A 16,220-nucleotide genomic window follows, 5' to 3' on the forward strand; every position below is an offset into this window, starting at 1 on the left:
ATGCCAGGCGATGGGTTTACGTTTAAAAGTCGCATCAGGAATTTGCTGCGTTCTCCATCAATCAGGCACAAGAAGAACAGGAAAGAAAGTCTCACCAGCAAGGTAATTATTCATTCTCAGAACCTACTTTTTAAAAGTTTCTGAGCAAAAGCAGCAATTAGTAATACTCTATGATAGCCTTCTATTTGCAGTGTAGTACAAATCAATGTTATATCTTGCAGTAATTATTGATAGGTAAAATGCTACCTGAGCAACATTTATGGCACTTGAAACTGCAACTATAGAGAACAGGGTATTTGGGCATCATTTAGAAAGGGGTTATATTTGTAAATAATTGTTCTATTAATAATAACACATTGTTGACTAATGCTTCATAGATAAGTTATTATTAGGGTAAAATATTAGCACATTTTACAAGCCAAATACTGGTAAAATATACTTGGCTGGTCGATTTGCCTGACTCACTATTAAAAAAACAATAGTTATCTATTGAGTGGCTAATTTATTTTTGTAAAATTGTGAAATTCACTGGCCATTTTGGTGGTGGGCAAAAATTAAAATGTTACAACTTGATAATAATCCATAATGATAAAATCGTTTAGGCAATGATAACATCGTTTAGGTTACCAATTTGCACCAAAGTCTCTTGTTTTAGTTGTATTACTTCTAGATAGAACATCTAACTATACACATACCTAAGGAGTATATACCATTAGTTTTAACCTAAATAAAAGGGGCCTGATTAGACAGTGACACTCAGAAAAATATATAACTTTTATTAACAAGAATAAATAGAAACCTTAAGCTCACAGTAGTTTAGGATAGCAAGCCTGCGATTGCCTGATCATGATTTTTATTATTCACTCTTAATATTTAGTGTACTGTAGATTCAGGTACCTTCATCTTACTCCAAAGTAATCAATGACACTTAGGGCTGCTTTATAATTACCCAGACGGACAGACAGACAGACAGACAGACAGACAGACAGACGGACGGACAGACGGACAGACAGACAGACGGACAGACAGACAGACGGACAGACGGACGGACAGACGGACGGACAGAGTGGACATTAGTCAGACATCGACCTCCCATGTTGCATTCAAACCAATCTATTTCTCTCTTTGAATTATTGACAAAGGTGCTTAGTTCAATCACTGCTGCTTTGAGTTCAGTATTTATCCCACTGTCAACTCTACTTTCAATTCTCCCTGTGATTGAATCCTCCCGCTGTGTGTCTCTACAGGTGACCTTAGAGAAGGTGTTAGGAATCACAGCATCAGGAAACAGCGGTCTGGCCTGTGACCCCCGATCTGGTCTGGTTGCCTATCCTGCAGGGTAAGAAGAGAGACCATTTCTGCATCCTTTTCCAGATATCTGACCTTTGACCTAGCAGCACTCCAAGCTTCCTTATCATATCTACCTAACACAGACATTTAGTGTGCAAATCCCTCTGTCTATGTGTTATCTCAGAGGAACTGAAGAGGAGAGCTCTGTGGAGTATCTGATCAGAGGAACTCCAAAGCTTCTTTATCCTATCCTCGGGGAGGCTTCCTTTGATTTTCTCACTGATGTGAAGAGTGTTGTGTAGTATTATTAATTTGGGCAAACTGTGACACTGGCTGTGTTAACTTTCAATGCAAAATAAAAATAATTGTGAGATGCAGGTTGCATGTTGATATAACTAAACAGTGGCAATGCTTTAGGCCTGAAAGCAGACTGTTAATTAACAAGCACATTAGGGCATGCTAGGCTGTAATAGAAACAGTGCACTGAGCCTCTTTTGTTGTTCTCAAATATTCTGACAAAGCTGTATTAATACTAAGAAAGTCAATGGCTGCTGTGCACACTATTGTTGTGGCCAAGAGTGTATGTTTGTGATTATGTTTCTTTCTTTAGCGAGCTTTATAGCCTACTTCCCAAATTTGAGAGTCTGGCAATGTTCATGCCGCTTCACTTCAAATCTGCACAAGTAATGCAGTTACCTGTTATGGTATTTTAGAACTGACAGCTTCAAACAGGTGCTTTTGGAAGAGGTTGTGAAGAGGGAGTTATCTTACCAGGAAACATTATATTAACATCTGAACATGGAAAAATGTTAAAGAGTGGATGAATCACACTCTAGAAACAGGAACAAAACACTTGAATCAATCAAGACAGGACCTTTTGATTTAAAGCTTTCAGAAAATCAATGCAAACACATTACACAAATGTACAAAAGTGGGTTTATGTTACGTTTAGTACCATTGTTTATTTACTCCCCTCAAAGGAGTTATATATTTTCATGATTTCATTATTAATAACTTAATTAGAAGATACAGTAGTCTTACCTCATGATAAAGTGGAAGCTAGCACCAGGAGCCGATTAGCTTAGCTAGGTTTACAAGGATATAAGCCATTCTGTCTTTGTTGAAAAGTAAAAAAACCTTTTCTACCAACAACTTAAAAAAGTTCAAGTTAAAATTAACATGGTATATCTCTTCGAATTTGTGTAACATTGGTGTTACGAGAATTGTGTTACCAATACATACGTAAGCTAACCTAACTAAGCTAACCTAACTAAGCAAACCTAACTAAGCTAACCGGCTTCATATTAGAACTGACATTAGGGTGGTGTATGTCAATCTTCCCATCCCACGTTGTGTTAACTGTTTGCAAGAAAGACTTAGAAGTGTATTTCTTTGAAATGTGAAAAAATATTCACCTAAATACATGAAGTGTGGTCGAACACCTTTCAGCATATTTTAAACTAGCTCAGTAACTCATATCAATCTGTTTTACAGTTCAGAAATTCTTCATGCATTCTACCTTGTATGACCCACAAAATAGTAGATTTATGAAAAAGTACAGGATTATTGTGTTTCTTGTTGTTTTCTTAAATAGTTCACAGAATAAGGTTTAATTACGGATCGACCGAGATTAGTACACTTTGGTTTACTTCTGTAGATTAATACTATTTAGACTGTGTTACATCAGAGTTCAAATGTTTATTATTTCATGGTGTATTATCAGTAAGCCTCTGTATGTTAAAAACTGCGACAAGTAGGCTATGCACTGTGAAAAGATAATTAAATTATTCCTGAGCTGAAAATATTTATTTTCCATTGAACTTTCACTAAATATCTTCAATGTCACTTTAAGGTTGGCACCGGAAATTAAACCGTTCCTTCCGTGCAAGGAATATATACCAAACATCAGTTCCAAGACAAATGCATTATTGGTTAAAAGTTAACATACCTCATATTGTGAATTATGATTGTATTTTTTCCTTCTGTAGGTGTGTGGTAGTTCTGCTCAACGCCAAAAAGAACAGACAGCACCACATTATCAACACGTCACGGTGAGTTGAACCCAAATACAATCTGCCTAGCAGGTTCATGTTGGGACTATTTTTTATCTATCAACTACATCCAGCAACAAGCACAAGTGTAGATACCCTCTTCTTTCTGCTTGGTGGTATGGACGGTGGTGTATTTGGGTAGAAAGAATATTTACTTAAAAATCCCACTGAGCTGTTTTTCTGTCTTTGTCTCACAGGAAGACCATTACAGCTCTTTCTTTCTCCCCCGATGGCAAGCACTTGGTCACTGGAGAGGTTAGTATTTTTTACTGTCAATCTGGCCTTGCATTAATGTGCTTTTCCAGAATTTCCACATCTTGGAGGCTTCAGTTTCCCATAGCATAAATAGTTGAGAACATCCCAGCAGGATGTAGGCCTACAGTCATTTATGAATGGTGATCATGCATGTCTTATTGGGGGAGTGCTTAAGAGTGAGTTCCCTTCATGTATCACTGTCATTTGTCTGTAAATAAATTGCATGTATGTTGTAGTAACAGTTTGTGCCTCAACACAACACACTATCTTAATCCGCCATAGCCAATCAAAGCCGATTAAAGACTTCTGCATGTAAGTGGAGGAGCGTGCAGTAGTTGCCATGACTGCAGAGACCAAAGTCCAACAGACCAAATGCAACAAGGATAGGCCGCTTTTCTGCTGATGTTAAAACACTTTTTTTTTTACACTATATATACTCGAAAGTGATTACAGAACAGGTTTTTTTTATAAAACTGCGTTTAATCTTTCAGGCAAAATGTTTATATAATATTCTGCAACCAACTGAGAGCATCACAGCTCTGAGAGAATTTCCTTGAAAAAGGAGAAGATGCTCCTGAGTGATTGATCAGATAAGAAACGTCCCTCATTCATTCACCACACAGGAGCTCATTTACATCAAGGACAGGCAGGCGGCAGACGTGCATATGTTTTTTTCATACGTCTTTTTATTTCTGTCTCTTCAGTATGCAGCTCAGACTTTAGATGAATGTCATTCATTTCAGTGTCCTTCAGGTTGCATTTCCTCTCAACTGTTAACTTTTTGAAAGGTAATTATATCAAAGCGAGAGGCCACACAAATAGACTGCTAACCTTTAAACCCTTGAGAGAAAATAGAAAGGATCAGGCCCAGGGACAAGTAACTGTATACGGTGAGCAGAGGTCAGCGACAGAGTGGATAATCTCTCTTAACTGACAGGTGACTGCTCTATGTTGTTCCAGTGGATTTAAAGACTGGGGACAACAAATAAAACATAGTGTTGACCTATTTCCTCTATATCCCTCTGTTATTTTCCCCAGAGCGGTCACCTTCCAGCGGTGAGACTTTGGGATGTGGCAGAACAGAGACAGGTGTCGGAGCTCCAGAGGCACCAATATGGCGTCTCCTGTGTGGCTTTCTCCCCCAACAGCAAATATATTGTCAGTGTGGGAAACCAGCATGACATGATGGTCAACGTCTGGGCATGGAAGGTACATCTGTCATATTGGTGCAAGCTACAAAGTAGTTGGGTTTTACCTACACACTCCTAGTTATGATTTTGGAGTATTTTGAATATTTGGGAAATTATGCATATGTATTATCAGTAAGCTCAGCATAAAGACTGGAAGTGTGTTTTGTATAAAATCAAAAAGTATTTAACCCTTATGCCACATTTTCTTATATATCAGTCCTGATCATGACTACCAACTATTCATTCATTTTCACACTTTAAACCCTTTGAATGCCAGTGTGTTTACATATTGCCTTTGTTGTTTTTATATGATTTAAAAAAAATGATTTTCCATATAATGAATGCTCTGTTTTGAACATGTTTTGTTGTATTATTGTCTTGCAGAAAGATGTAGTTGTGGCGGCCAACAAGGTGTCCAGTCAGGTGACGGGTGTGTCTTTCTCTGAGGACAGCTCCTACTTTGTAACTGTGGGGAACAGACATGTCAAGTTCTGGTATCTGGACCACTGCAAGGCCAATAAGGTAATGTATCATGTTGGTGACTTTTTTTTTAAAGAGGTTTGTAGTAAGTTGTTATACCGTATGACTAACACTCATTGCTTTGACAACGGCCCAAGCTCAAATCAAAGTTGAGTGGGAGTTTGGTTTTGTCCCAGTTCCTTTTTTATTGATATCTCATTGTTCTAAAGCATTGTGTCTTCACATCATTAACCTTTACAAAGTGGTGTTCACAGCTTTACTGCAGCTTATTGCATAATCACACATGGAAACACTCAGATAAAGAAATGGGAAAACATTTGGTAACACCTGTGAAATTCTTTGTCATCTCTTTTGGCATTCCTTTGTTAGTTTCAACACCAAGCAATTTTATTTTTAAAATGAAAAAATCTTACTAGACACATTTCCTAATGACTGGATGCTGATGTAATGTCAACAAACAAAGAAGTAACTTTGTGATGAGTGTAAATGTTGCCAGTATTCTGCTTAAACCCTCATCCCCTGACCCTCACCCCTCTGTGGTGTTCAGGCCAGCGCCCCTGTCCCTCTGCTGGGCCGCTCGGGGCTGCTGGGGGATCTGAGGAACAACTTCTTCTGTGATGTGGCCTGTGGGCGGGGCTCTGCATCCGACTCCACCTTCTGCATCACCTCCTCCGGCGTGCTGTGCGAGTTTAACAGCAAGAGGACGCTGGACAAGTGGGTGGACCTGCGGGTGAGTGACAGTTACAGGAAGAATCCAACAGTGACAATGTTGGGCTCTAGTCACCACTACTTGTATTTATGATATTTACCCAGAGGTGGGAGTGATGCGGGGGATATTGGTTGGTTGGTTTAATATGTAGGTGCTGATATGCACTGCCCTGTATTTACCAAAAAGGTGATATCTCAGAAGTATTCCTCTGCCTTAATAAAAAAAAGTCTGTCAACCAGCAACTTTAAAGCTCACTTTATATATAAAAATGTATTATAAATACTTTCAAAAACTTAATATCAGAGCAAAGCTAGCTGTTACCCCTGTTTCTAGTTTTTGTGCTAAGCTAAGCTAACAATCTCCTGGCTGTACTGTTATATTTAAGGCACAGATGTGACAGAATGATATTCAAGTTACAGTTAATTCTTCATATATCGCCCAATATAACACATTTTACATTTGATCACAGAATTTATTAACCTTCACATCGGCTTTGACAAAAAAAAAGCATCTTTCTAATATTTTTCTAATACATGTTATGCCTATCATGTAGATACATTCGCGTTTCTTTAATAATACTTTGAGTCAAACTCCATTTTCTACCTTTAGAGCAACCTTTTGCTGTGAAATGTATCTTTAAAAATTCACATTAATAAGCGTGGTTAAAAACCTATGTGGCATTACGACATTTATTTCTTACTTTGAAAGGCCGCAAAGGCTATGCTAATGCTTTTCCATGAACATGCATTTAGTTCTTTATTGCTTCAGTAGGTGTCCGGGATATTAATGGGAAGTTAATGCTCCAGTATATTTATGCATCCATTACTGCGTGCTGTACAACCTATCGTGCTCGGTGTCCAGCTGTGGTGTTTAATAAAGAAGATGAAAGTGTGTGAGTCCTGCGCCTGCTTACTGTCAGAGGATCAGCGAGGGATTAGCAGCAGGGACCGAGTACAGAAGGTGTTTGGAAGCGTTCCAATAAGGACGCATTGATGTCCCTCTGCAACCTTCTGTAACCTTTATCATTACTGACACGCAGGGCTGGGGCTCTCCTCTACACTTAATCATGAAACTGCACTTGATTTCTCTTGATACTTGGGATTTTAAAAGAGGTCCCCTTTTTATATTGGAGCAAGCAGTGTTTCAGTCTGTAGAGGCTTGGCTTGGAAACCAGATGGTCACCGGTTAATGTCCCCGCACGGACCAAAAAAAAAAAGATTGTGTTGACTGGTATCTGGAAATGTGGCGCCAAACAAGGCAGCTCCTTCACTCTGACTCCTCTCCTTTCATGTGTATTTTGGGCCTAATCTCTCCAGGGCTTCTTTTTGTGCATGTGCCTATTTGAATTTATCAGCAACCGAGTCAACTGATTTTCCCATAGGGGATTTTTCAATTATGCCTTTCTTCTTATTATCCATGGACAGAATTATTTTAAAATTATTTTTGTATTTCTTTATATAGTCACAGTCAAGTATTGATAATACAGTTTGATCATTTTTGAGCCTCGTCCATGCTCAGCTCTCTGAATATATTTTGCAAGTCTTTGCACACGTCTGCACAGCCCTCCACTTTAAACTATAATAAACTGTAGTTTGCCATATATTTTCATATATAAATTGTCCTAAGTGTTTTAGTTCTTTGGCTTTTAAGGTTCTTTGTATATTTAAATTTGGTGTAAGTACTTGTCTTTATTCTTTGTTAATACTAAATAGTTTCTCAAGACACTAAAGCAAATTCCATGTTTGTGTAAATGTACCTGGCAATAAACTTGATTGTGATTTGAAACAAACAATAAGTGAAACAAATAATAATAACCATAATCATAATATAAAATAGAAAGAAAACAGAAACTGAGAAGAAAACCAAAATAATACACACGGGTTGCTTTCCGTTTTAAGAAAAATATCAGATAAAAACAATTCTGGTCGTGTACCGGAGCACAGGAGCTGCACAGAAAATGGCTCAAACCGGACATCCCATCGCTTGACAACTGGTCTGATATTTTTTATGGAAAGAATCACTTTTTCCATGAGGCTTCAGGAAAATCAATTTGAGGAAACATGGAAAAGGAGGCAACAATACTGTACATTTTACACGGACAGATTTCCCTGCTACAGTAGGGTCTTCTATAACTATGAAATGCTGACGCCTGTTGTCTCGTGTCCTTCCTTCCAGACGGGCGTGGCTCAGTCCCTGTCTCTCTCTGAGGATCTGGTCTTCTGTGGCTGCTCTGATGGAACGGTGCGAGCCTTCAGCCCCGTCGACCTCTGCTTCATCTGCACGCTGCCGCGGCCGCACCACCTCGGCTCTGACGCCTCAGCCCTCAGGGAGGCCAGGTGAGGAAGAGATCAGGAGGAAACACAGCCTTTTGTTGGCAGGGATCCACTGCAGGAACAAACGCTCTGAATTTATAGCACCTCCTGTCTCAAGTGACTCAGTTTCACAGCTTAAAAAACACCTAAATGTTTCCAGCTAGAGCCAAAATCAATAGTGGGTTTTGACTTGAAATAGCTCACTTTTAGTTATTTAACTGTACCAGATATTTTACAAACCCTGACAGAGTTATGATGGGTTTAAAAGAAAAGTGGGGTTACATTTGTCTAATTTCTTACCTCTTTTTCTTTTTATACACAAAACAGTTTTTCAAGCATTTCCACAAAAATTAAATATTGTGAAAATGACTATCCTAGAGTAGCCAGTATCATCTTATATCTTTGTAATATAATAAAATAATTACATTTTATGCACTCAATATTGAAGAGAAACTCCCTTGTAGCATCGAAAATGGTATATTATAAACATTTCTCAGGGTATTGTATCGTTGTTTAGAAAATAACCCTCCCATGACAAAACTAATCTATAACAATCACTTTCCCATCAGCAACCTGTTTCCTACCATGACGGACGCCCGTTACCCAGACACCATTGCTGTGACCTTTGACCCCGTCAGCCAGTGGCTCAGCTGTGTGTACAGCGACCACAGTGTGTATGTGTGGGATGTGACGGACATCAGCAGGGTGGAGAAGGTGCACTCCGCCCTCTACCATGCTGCCTGTGTCGGGGACCTGGAAGTAAACAAGTGAACAATAAACACCTCTTTCACCACGGCGACACGTGTAGTGTGTTTCAAACCAGTGCCTGATTCCGTGTGTAGTTAATAATTACACAATGGGTTAAACGTTGTATTGACTGGGCTGCTGATAGGGGAACCTTGGGGGATTAAATGCCACATAGCGCCAACACTTTGCCTCTTTTGGGCACTTATTTAGTCACTAAAGTCCAAATATCTAATTTAGGACACACAATTGGATCTTATTTTTATATTTCTCAATTGCTAATTAAATTAATAGGCTATATACTAATATTATTCTCTTACCAATGTTGGAAATGTTTGTACTTGCTGATGATAGCCACTAAAAGGCAATCCATAATGCATTTATTTCTTGTTATGAGAAACTGTTATTATTTTCACAAAAATCATTTTTACCTCATCGCAATATATATGTTATGATTATCATGACATATTTTCCCTTGCCACAGTAAATGATTGAGTTATTACAATCAATTTTTCTTGTAACATATCAACACGTCACTATATCTTGTACATTACAAAAACATTTTATTGGTCATTTTACAAAACCGAGTTTTGTCCGTGGTTGAATATAGTCAGCTCTTTATTGTGGATAAAAATACTGTCTAAACTAGCCTTATTAATTCAAAACATTTTCACAACCAACAACTACCATTGGATTAAAGTCCCACAGCTTATCATAACACGCTCCATAATGAATGTAAATCTATGGCTCTGCATTGAATTTCTGCATAATTAATATTCCCTGCAGTCCCACCTAATTAAAACCCTTCTCTCTCCTCCTTCCCCAGATGTTCCCAGATGTTCGTGGTGAATTTGCTGCTGGTTTGTCATCAGGTGTATTCCTTAGTTGCTCAGCTGATAACACCATCAGACTGTGGCGCCCGTCAGACTGGACACACGCTCGTGATCACTCTCAGAATATCCTCAGCAAAGTGAGTTTGGCGTAAATATCTGTATTTCTTCATCTCCTACAAAATAAAAACCGGTGATTATTTCAGAAGCACACATTCTCCCTTTGACGCGTTATTTCTCTTTCCACCATCGCCTTGTAGGATCTCCTGAATATAATCTACATAGACGGAAACACCAGTACCTTGCTGGATCCGGAGTGTTTGACCAACATGAACGCAGACAGACCCGGAGACGGACAGACAGCAGAAAGCAGGACGGGCATCAGGACCATCTGTGTGAGTCCAGACGGAAAACATCTGGCATCTGGAGATCGCAGCGGGGTGCTGAGGTAGGACAGGGAGGATTAAACTGAGACTGATGTATGGCTGAGGTGACCTCCATCTTAAAAAAACATGCATTTAAATACCCTCTCCACCTACTGCTGCCAACAGCAATAACTCTGACTAGCAGAAAACTCCCAGCTTCATATTTTATTATTTTCTTGAACCAGATTCCATTCTTTTCCCCCTTTTTATATAACCCTCTACAATTACTACACAGTGTTGTCACAGTCTACTCCATTGGATTTCATTTGTACTTAACTCCAACCACTTTTCACACTAGAATGTATTCAGTATTTATATTTTTTCTTGTCTTATTTTTTCTAAATATTTCAGGAAAAAAGATTATCTCTCTTTTTGTCCTGATGAATTAATATAAAAACCTGTCTGAAAATGAGCCGATCAGATTTTGGCCACTTTGTCACAATGTTTTGTTGTTTTGTGCTAAACCCTTCAGAAACATGTTTTGTACATATCTGAGACCTATAATATATTGTTAAAAAAGAGTATAACAGGGAAAATTAAACACAGGATACAAAAAATAAAACAATATATAAAATAAATTGCCGGTAGTTATCCACACTGACAAAATGTTGTTATAGACTTCTGTAAAAAAAACAATTTCCCAATTTAGGATGAATCAGATATATCTAATGTAATCTAATACTCTCCAGGGTTCATGACCTCAGCAGCATGGAGGAGATCCTGAAAGTAGAGGCCCATGATGCTGAGATCCTCTGCCTGGAATACAGCAAACCAGAAACAGGTCAGTGTGGGTTTTTCTTGACGATCATAGTCACAACACTCTTGAAAGATCTTTGTGTGTTGGCTGTGTGTACGATTATGTGATTTCTTTGCCTTATCACTGTCAGGCCTGAAGCTGCTGGCCTCCTCTAGCAGGGACCGTCTGATCCACGTCTTGAATGCGGAGGACGACTACAGTCTTCTGCAGACTCTCGACGAGCACTCTTCATCCATAACAGCAGTCCGCTTCGCTGGTGAGCCACTCGAGTCTGTCAACATCTGACAGCTAATCTTTGCCTAATCCTCGCTCTCATCTCCTTTCAGTCCCACGCTTTTATTTCACTTGCCGCTCTGCTTGTTTAGATAATAGATTACAGCTATGCATTTGCTAAGTGGAGCTTTGTTTGTTGTAAGCAGAGAGCTCTTTAAGTTCTGCGCTTTGTTTAAATGTTCTCTCAATTTGCCTTCTAGCAACCTGGTTTTTGAATTTAGATTGACTAAGTCTATGATTGTCAAGATTTTCTTTATCTCGAGATTGAAGAAAATGACTAACTGGATATGAACTGGTACACTTGTTGTATTATGGGCGTTAATAACTTGATATGTTGTGTCTTTGTTCTTCAGCCGATGAGAATAAGGTGAAGATGATCAGCTGTGGGGCCGACAAGAGCATCTATTTCCGCACTGCACATCAGGTATAACGCTTTTCAGCAAGATGCTAACCAACGGTTAAACGTGTCTTTCCTCAGGTGGATTCTGATGTACAATAGCCAATAAACACTCATACAGTATGTCAATACACCAGCTAAACTATGAGTTAGTGTATCACATGATGAGAAAAACATGATTATTTATTTAATATTCAACCAAATGTCAAGTCTTCCATATATTTGATAATATAAATCGATACTCAGACAACAAAATATAACTTCCTCCGAACTTTTTCTTTTAATATGACATTGTTTTTGTAATTGTTTTTGTCATAATCACATGAAATCAGAACATTTTACTAAAGGAATACAGATTGATGCTAGCTTATGCTGCAGCTATTTTAACATCACTTAAAACACGTTTTTTTCCTCGACTTACTGCTTATTTTTGCAATACAGAGGACGCTTCAGCAAAAATGAATTTCCTTAAATTCTCCTAATTATATCCAGCCATTAAAGACACAGCTCTGATCTTGGTTCAGCATTGCTTGCTGCTTCATTGATTTTTGACTACAATTATTTATGAATGTATTTTTTCCCCCCAAACTATGAATTGCTGCACAACAGCAACACAATACATTTAGCCTCTGTTTGTGAATACAACTCTACAGCATATACTAGAAAAGGAGTATATGGGTGTTCAGGTTGTATAACTAAATGCTAAAAATGACATCCTGCTGCATCCTTTCCTCTACTCTTGATTCTGGGTCACTGTGACCATTTTTCCGACATCATTCTGTGATTCAGGCCTCTGCAGTGACTCATTAGGTTTTGTAGAGCAAGAAAACCCATGGCTTGTTGGTCTCCAGTGAAACCTCTCCTCAGCATCCTGACATTTACAGAGTGTTCTTTCAGGAGCGTGTTGTGACAGGCCCGAGCTCAGCAGAACGTAACGATCATCTTTTGAAGCTGCCTGTTATTGTGCTCACTGTTTTCAAAGACTGATTTTCTATGGCCTTCATTCAAAAAGTACATGTTCTGCTAAACTTCAACCAACGCAAATACTTAATGTTCTGCCTTTCATCCATTCCACACACATCAACTATGTGTATATACTGCCTTGTTATGTGAAATAAGATGCATTTTTGAAGAAGTCTTTGTTGTTGTTTGAGCTAGGTGAAATGAAGATGAGCTTCACCTTTTAATGTCCTGTCTATGAGCTCATAAGGGATGGGCTATTTCAGTAAAAATACCTCCATTCATGATTATTATTTTCGTCTGCATGACTATAGAAAGGTACATGATCTTTAATGTTAAAGAAGTTTGCTAAAGAAAGTAGGGATTAAACAGTTTTAAAAATTGTTTTGGTGTTTGCTCCTGTGGGTTAGAACACAATTGTAGAACTCAATCAACCAAATATTGATTGCATGTAATTACGGTACCGTAGTATTTCTTGGGATGATTGGGAACGTTTTTCTTTACTCACTGTTTATATCTTCATTTTGGTTTTGAAGGTATCAGCTCTAGGTAAAAGTGATGTCAACTAAATCATTAGTTCAACTAAATCGTCATTTTGAATAACTCACATTGTGCCATTATTATGTATATATTGATCATTTAAACTGATCTGTGCAAATTTGAGATATCTATAGGCGTAGGTCAAATTCCCACTGTATTTTCAGTGTTATTCATTTAGCTACCCTCCTTAAACAGAATGACACGCTGTATACTACTAACTGTATGCCAATTTGAATATGAAGTCTTCTGCTGTATTATGTATTAAATGTCCCCTTATGCTAAAACAACAGTAGCTATCCTCTTCAGAACAAACCTCACAGTTTCTATTTGTTTCCCAGACGGACAGAGGAACAGAGTTCAGGCGTTCTCACCACATGGTGATGAAGACCACTCTGTACGACATGGGGGTGGACCCCACCTGCCACGCTGCTGTCGGCTGCCAGGACCGATCCATCAGGTGAGAGGCTGGGGGTGTGTTTTTCTCGAATTTCCATGAGGTTAGCAATAAGGAAACAAGGGCAGCAGCTCAGTCCGTAGGCTGGGGAACCAGAGGGTCACTGGTACAAGTTTACAAGTGACAAACTTCTGCCTTGGTGTCCTTGAGCAAAGCACTCCACTCTGACTCCCCAGCGTTGTGAACAATAGCTGCCCACTGAGCCTAATAAATAGATAGATAGATAGATAGATGATAGATACATATACTTTATAAATCCCAAATTGGGAAATAATCTTTTTACAGGACCAGTGTGCTCAACATAAAAATAAAAATACTTAAAAGTGGAAAAGATTTTATAAATAAAATGAATGAGAAAAATAGTATAAAGAAATAAACAATAATAAAAATAATAATAATAATAGCTTAGATTTATATAGCGCCTTTCATGGGACCCAAGGTCGCTTTACAAAGAAAAACAGGAGTAAAAACAAACAAACAAAAACAAAAGGCAGTCAGACAAACAGTCAGACAGACAAAACAACAAATAAATTAGGGGCCGAAGGCCTTGGCAAACAGACGGGACTTGAGGGCGTCAAGCGTGGGGATGTTACAAAATACAACATTCTGGATAATCAAAATGTTCTAAGGTCAAAAATACTGCAGTAGCAGGAATATAAGCTCATAATATACTGTAAATGCATATGATAGTATATAATTTACAGATATACAGAATAATTGCAAATTTACTAGGATTGGTTAAATTCAGAGTCATTTTGTGTGGCAGTAGCGACTCTGTAGGGATTGATTTGGAACCGGAGGGTCGCTGGTTCAATCCTTAGAATAGACCAAGTATGGAGAGTGGACTGGTACTTTAGATGTGCTAGTTTGACTCCTGGGCAAGGTGCTATTGAGCAAAACTGCTCACTGGGTGCTGTATAACAACTGCCCCCAACACTAGAATGGGTTAAATAAATAGTCTTAATTTCAGTGCGCGTGGTGTAAGATGTACGCGTGAGACGATTAAAGAGGATTTATTTATTTTCCTCCTGTCTGCAGGATTTTCAACATCAGCAACGGCAAGCAGGAGAAACTCTACAAGGGCTCCCTGAGCGAGGACGGCAGTGTGCTCAGGGTAACGTGCTACTCAACACTCCTAATGTCTTACCATATATACAGTCTATGTGTCTTACCCTTCCCATATATATATATACACAGCATATTGACCCTTTTTGTCCTGTTTCCGGGCAGGTCCAGTTCGATCCGTCTGGTCAATACGTGGCCACCAGCAGCTCCGATAAAAACATCAGCATCTTTGACTTCGACAGCGGGGAGTGTGTGGCCACGATGGATGGACACTCTGGTAATAAAACACACACCTGTGCCCCACACACACATATTTAATGTTGTCAACATGAGTTGCGAGTGAATCACACTCTTATAGCAGCAGGGTGTTTATCACCTACACCTGCCAGGAAACACAATATAACTCCCTCCGACATATCGTTGTGTTTTGCAGAGATTGTCACCGGGCTGAAGTTTACCAACGATTGCAGGCATTTGATTTCTGTGTCAGGCGACAGGTGAGAAACAATCCTTTTATACTTGTGTACAAATATAAACATTAGTGACTTAACAGGGACAACAGTGATAGGAACGGGGGGAAAAGACACAGGGATACATTCTAATGAAAGTAATACATACTCTTTAGAAATTAAGCTTTTAAACTACTATCATTCAGTTTGAGTTTTAATGATAACACACATTCATTCTATATTTGAACTCAGAGCTCATATAACAATGAGACTTCCAAATATGGATTGGGCACTAGAATAAAACTACTGTGGAAAACCAAATTGATATCCTCTTCTGCCTCAGAGGTAATGAGCGGAGAAACGTCTTTGCACACAGTTCCCTCAACAGTGGAGCTGAAATGAAATGTTGCATTTTTAATGCGTGAATGCTTTTATCTCCCAGCTGTATCTTTGTGTGGCGACTGGCTGCAGAGCTGACGATCAGCATGAGAGAGCGGCTGCGCCAGCTCCGGCAAAACCCAAACACACCACCCTGCAACTCCTCCAGTCTCAGGTGAACACACACACACACACACACGCACGCACGCACGCACGCACGCACACACACACACACCATGTATACATCACTTCAGGGGACATTACATTGACTTACATGCATTTCCTGGAGACTTATCCTAACCTTAAGCATAACCAACACATGCCTAACCCTTACCCTTACCCTAACTCTAACCCTTACCCTAACCCTAACCAAGTCTTCACCGTAAAATTAATTAATGATGGGAGGCGAGTCCCCACACGTGACTGTGTAAACAGATTTAGGTCCCCACACATCCATTACTCATCCTCCTTACCCCTCACACATCAGTACAACCTGGACATCATTAATAACACCCCTTCACCGACGCCAAACACCTTGCAGGCATTCCAGACGACATCTTCCCCACCAGACAAGATATCATACACTGGTCCCCGGAATCAGCCGCACTCATTTTTCACAGCTGGGTACAACAACTACAACTGAATTTCTGATTACTCCCGA

General features: G+C 39.1%; 1 protein-coding gene across 1 annotated transcript; it reads left to right on the plus strand.

Moving 5' to 3' along the window:
- LOC104947369 (mitogen-activated protein kinase-binding protein 1-like) lies at positions 1 to 15,734 on the plus strand (the record flags this gene model as incomplete). The annotated part of the gene is made up of 19 exons (XM_010773370.1): positions 1 to 102; positions 1,248 to 1,339; positions 3,279 to 3,341; positions 3,539 to 3,596; positions 4,635 to 4,805; positions 5,171 to 5,308; positions 5,814 to 5,996; positions 8,151 to 8,311; positions 8,857 to 9,046; positions 9,858 to 10,001; positions 10,122 to 10,309; positions 10,976 to 11,067; positions 11,174 to 11,299; positions 11,670 to 11,740; positions 13,552 to 13,670; positions 14,706 to 14,781; positions 14,898 to 15,009; positions 15,166 to 15,229; positions 15,624 to 15,734. Coding segments are annotated over exons 1-19 (2,261 nt in total), but the record flags the coding sequence as incomplete, so codon positions are not given.
- Positions 15,735 to 16,220: the final 486 nt, after the last annotated feature.

Source organism: Notothenia coriiceps, unplaced genomic scaffold (genome assembly GCF_000735185.1).
Source record: "Notothenia coriiceps isolate Sejong01 unplaced genomic scaffold, NC01 NC01_scaffold00012465, whole genome shotgun sequence".
NCBI classification, from domain to species: Eukaryota; Metazoa; Chordata; class Actinopteri; order Perciformes; family Nototheniidae; genus Notothenia; species Notothenia coriiceps.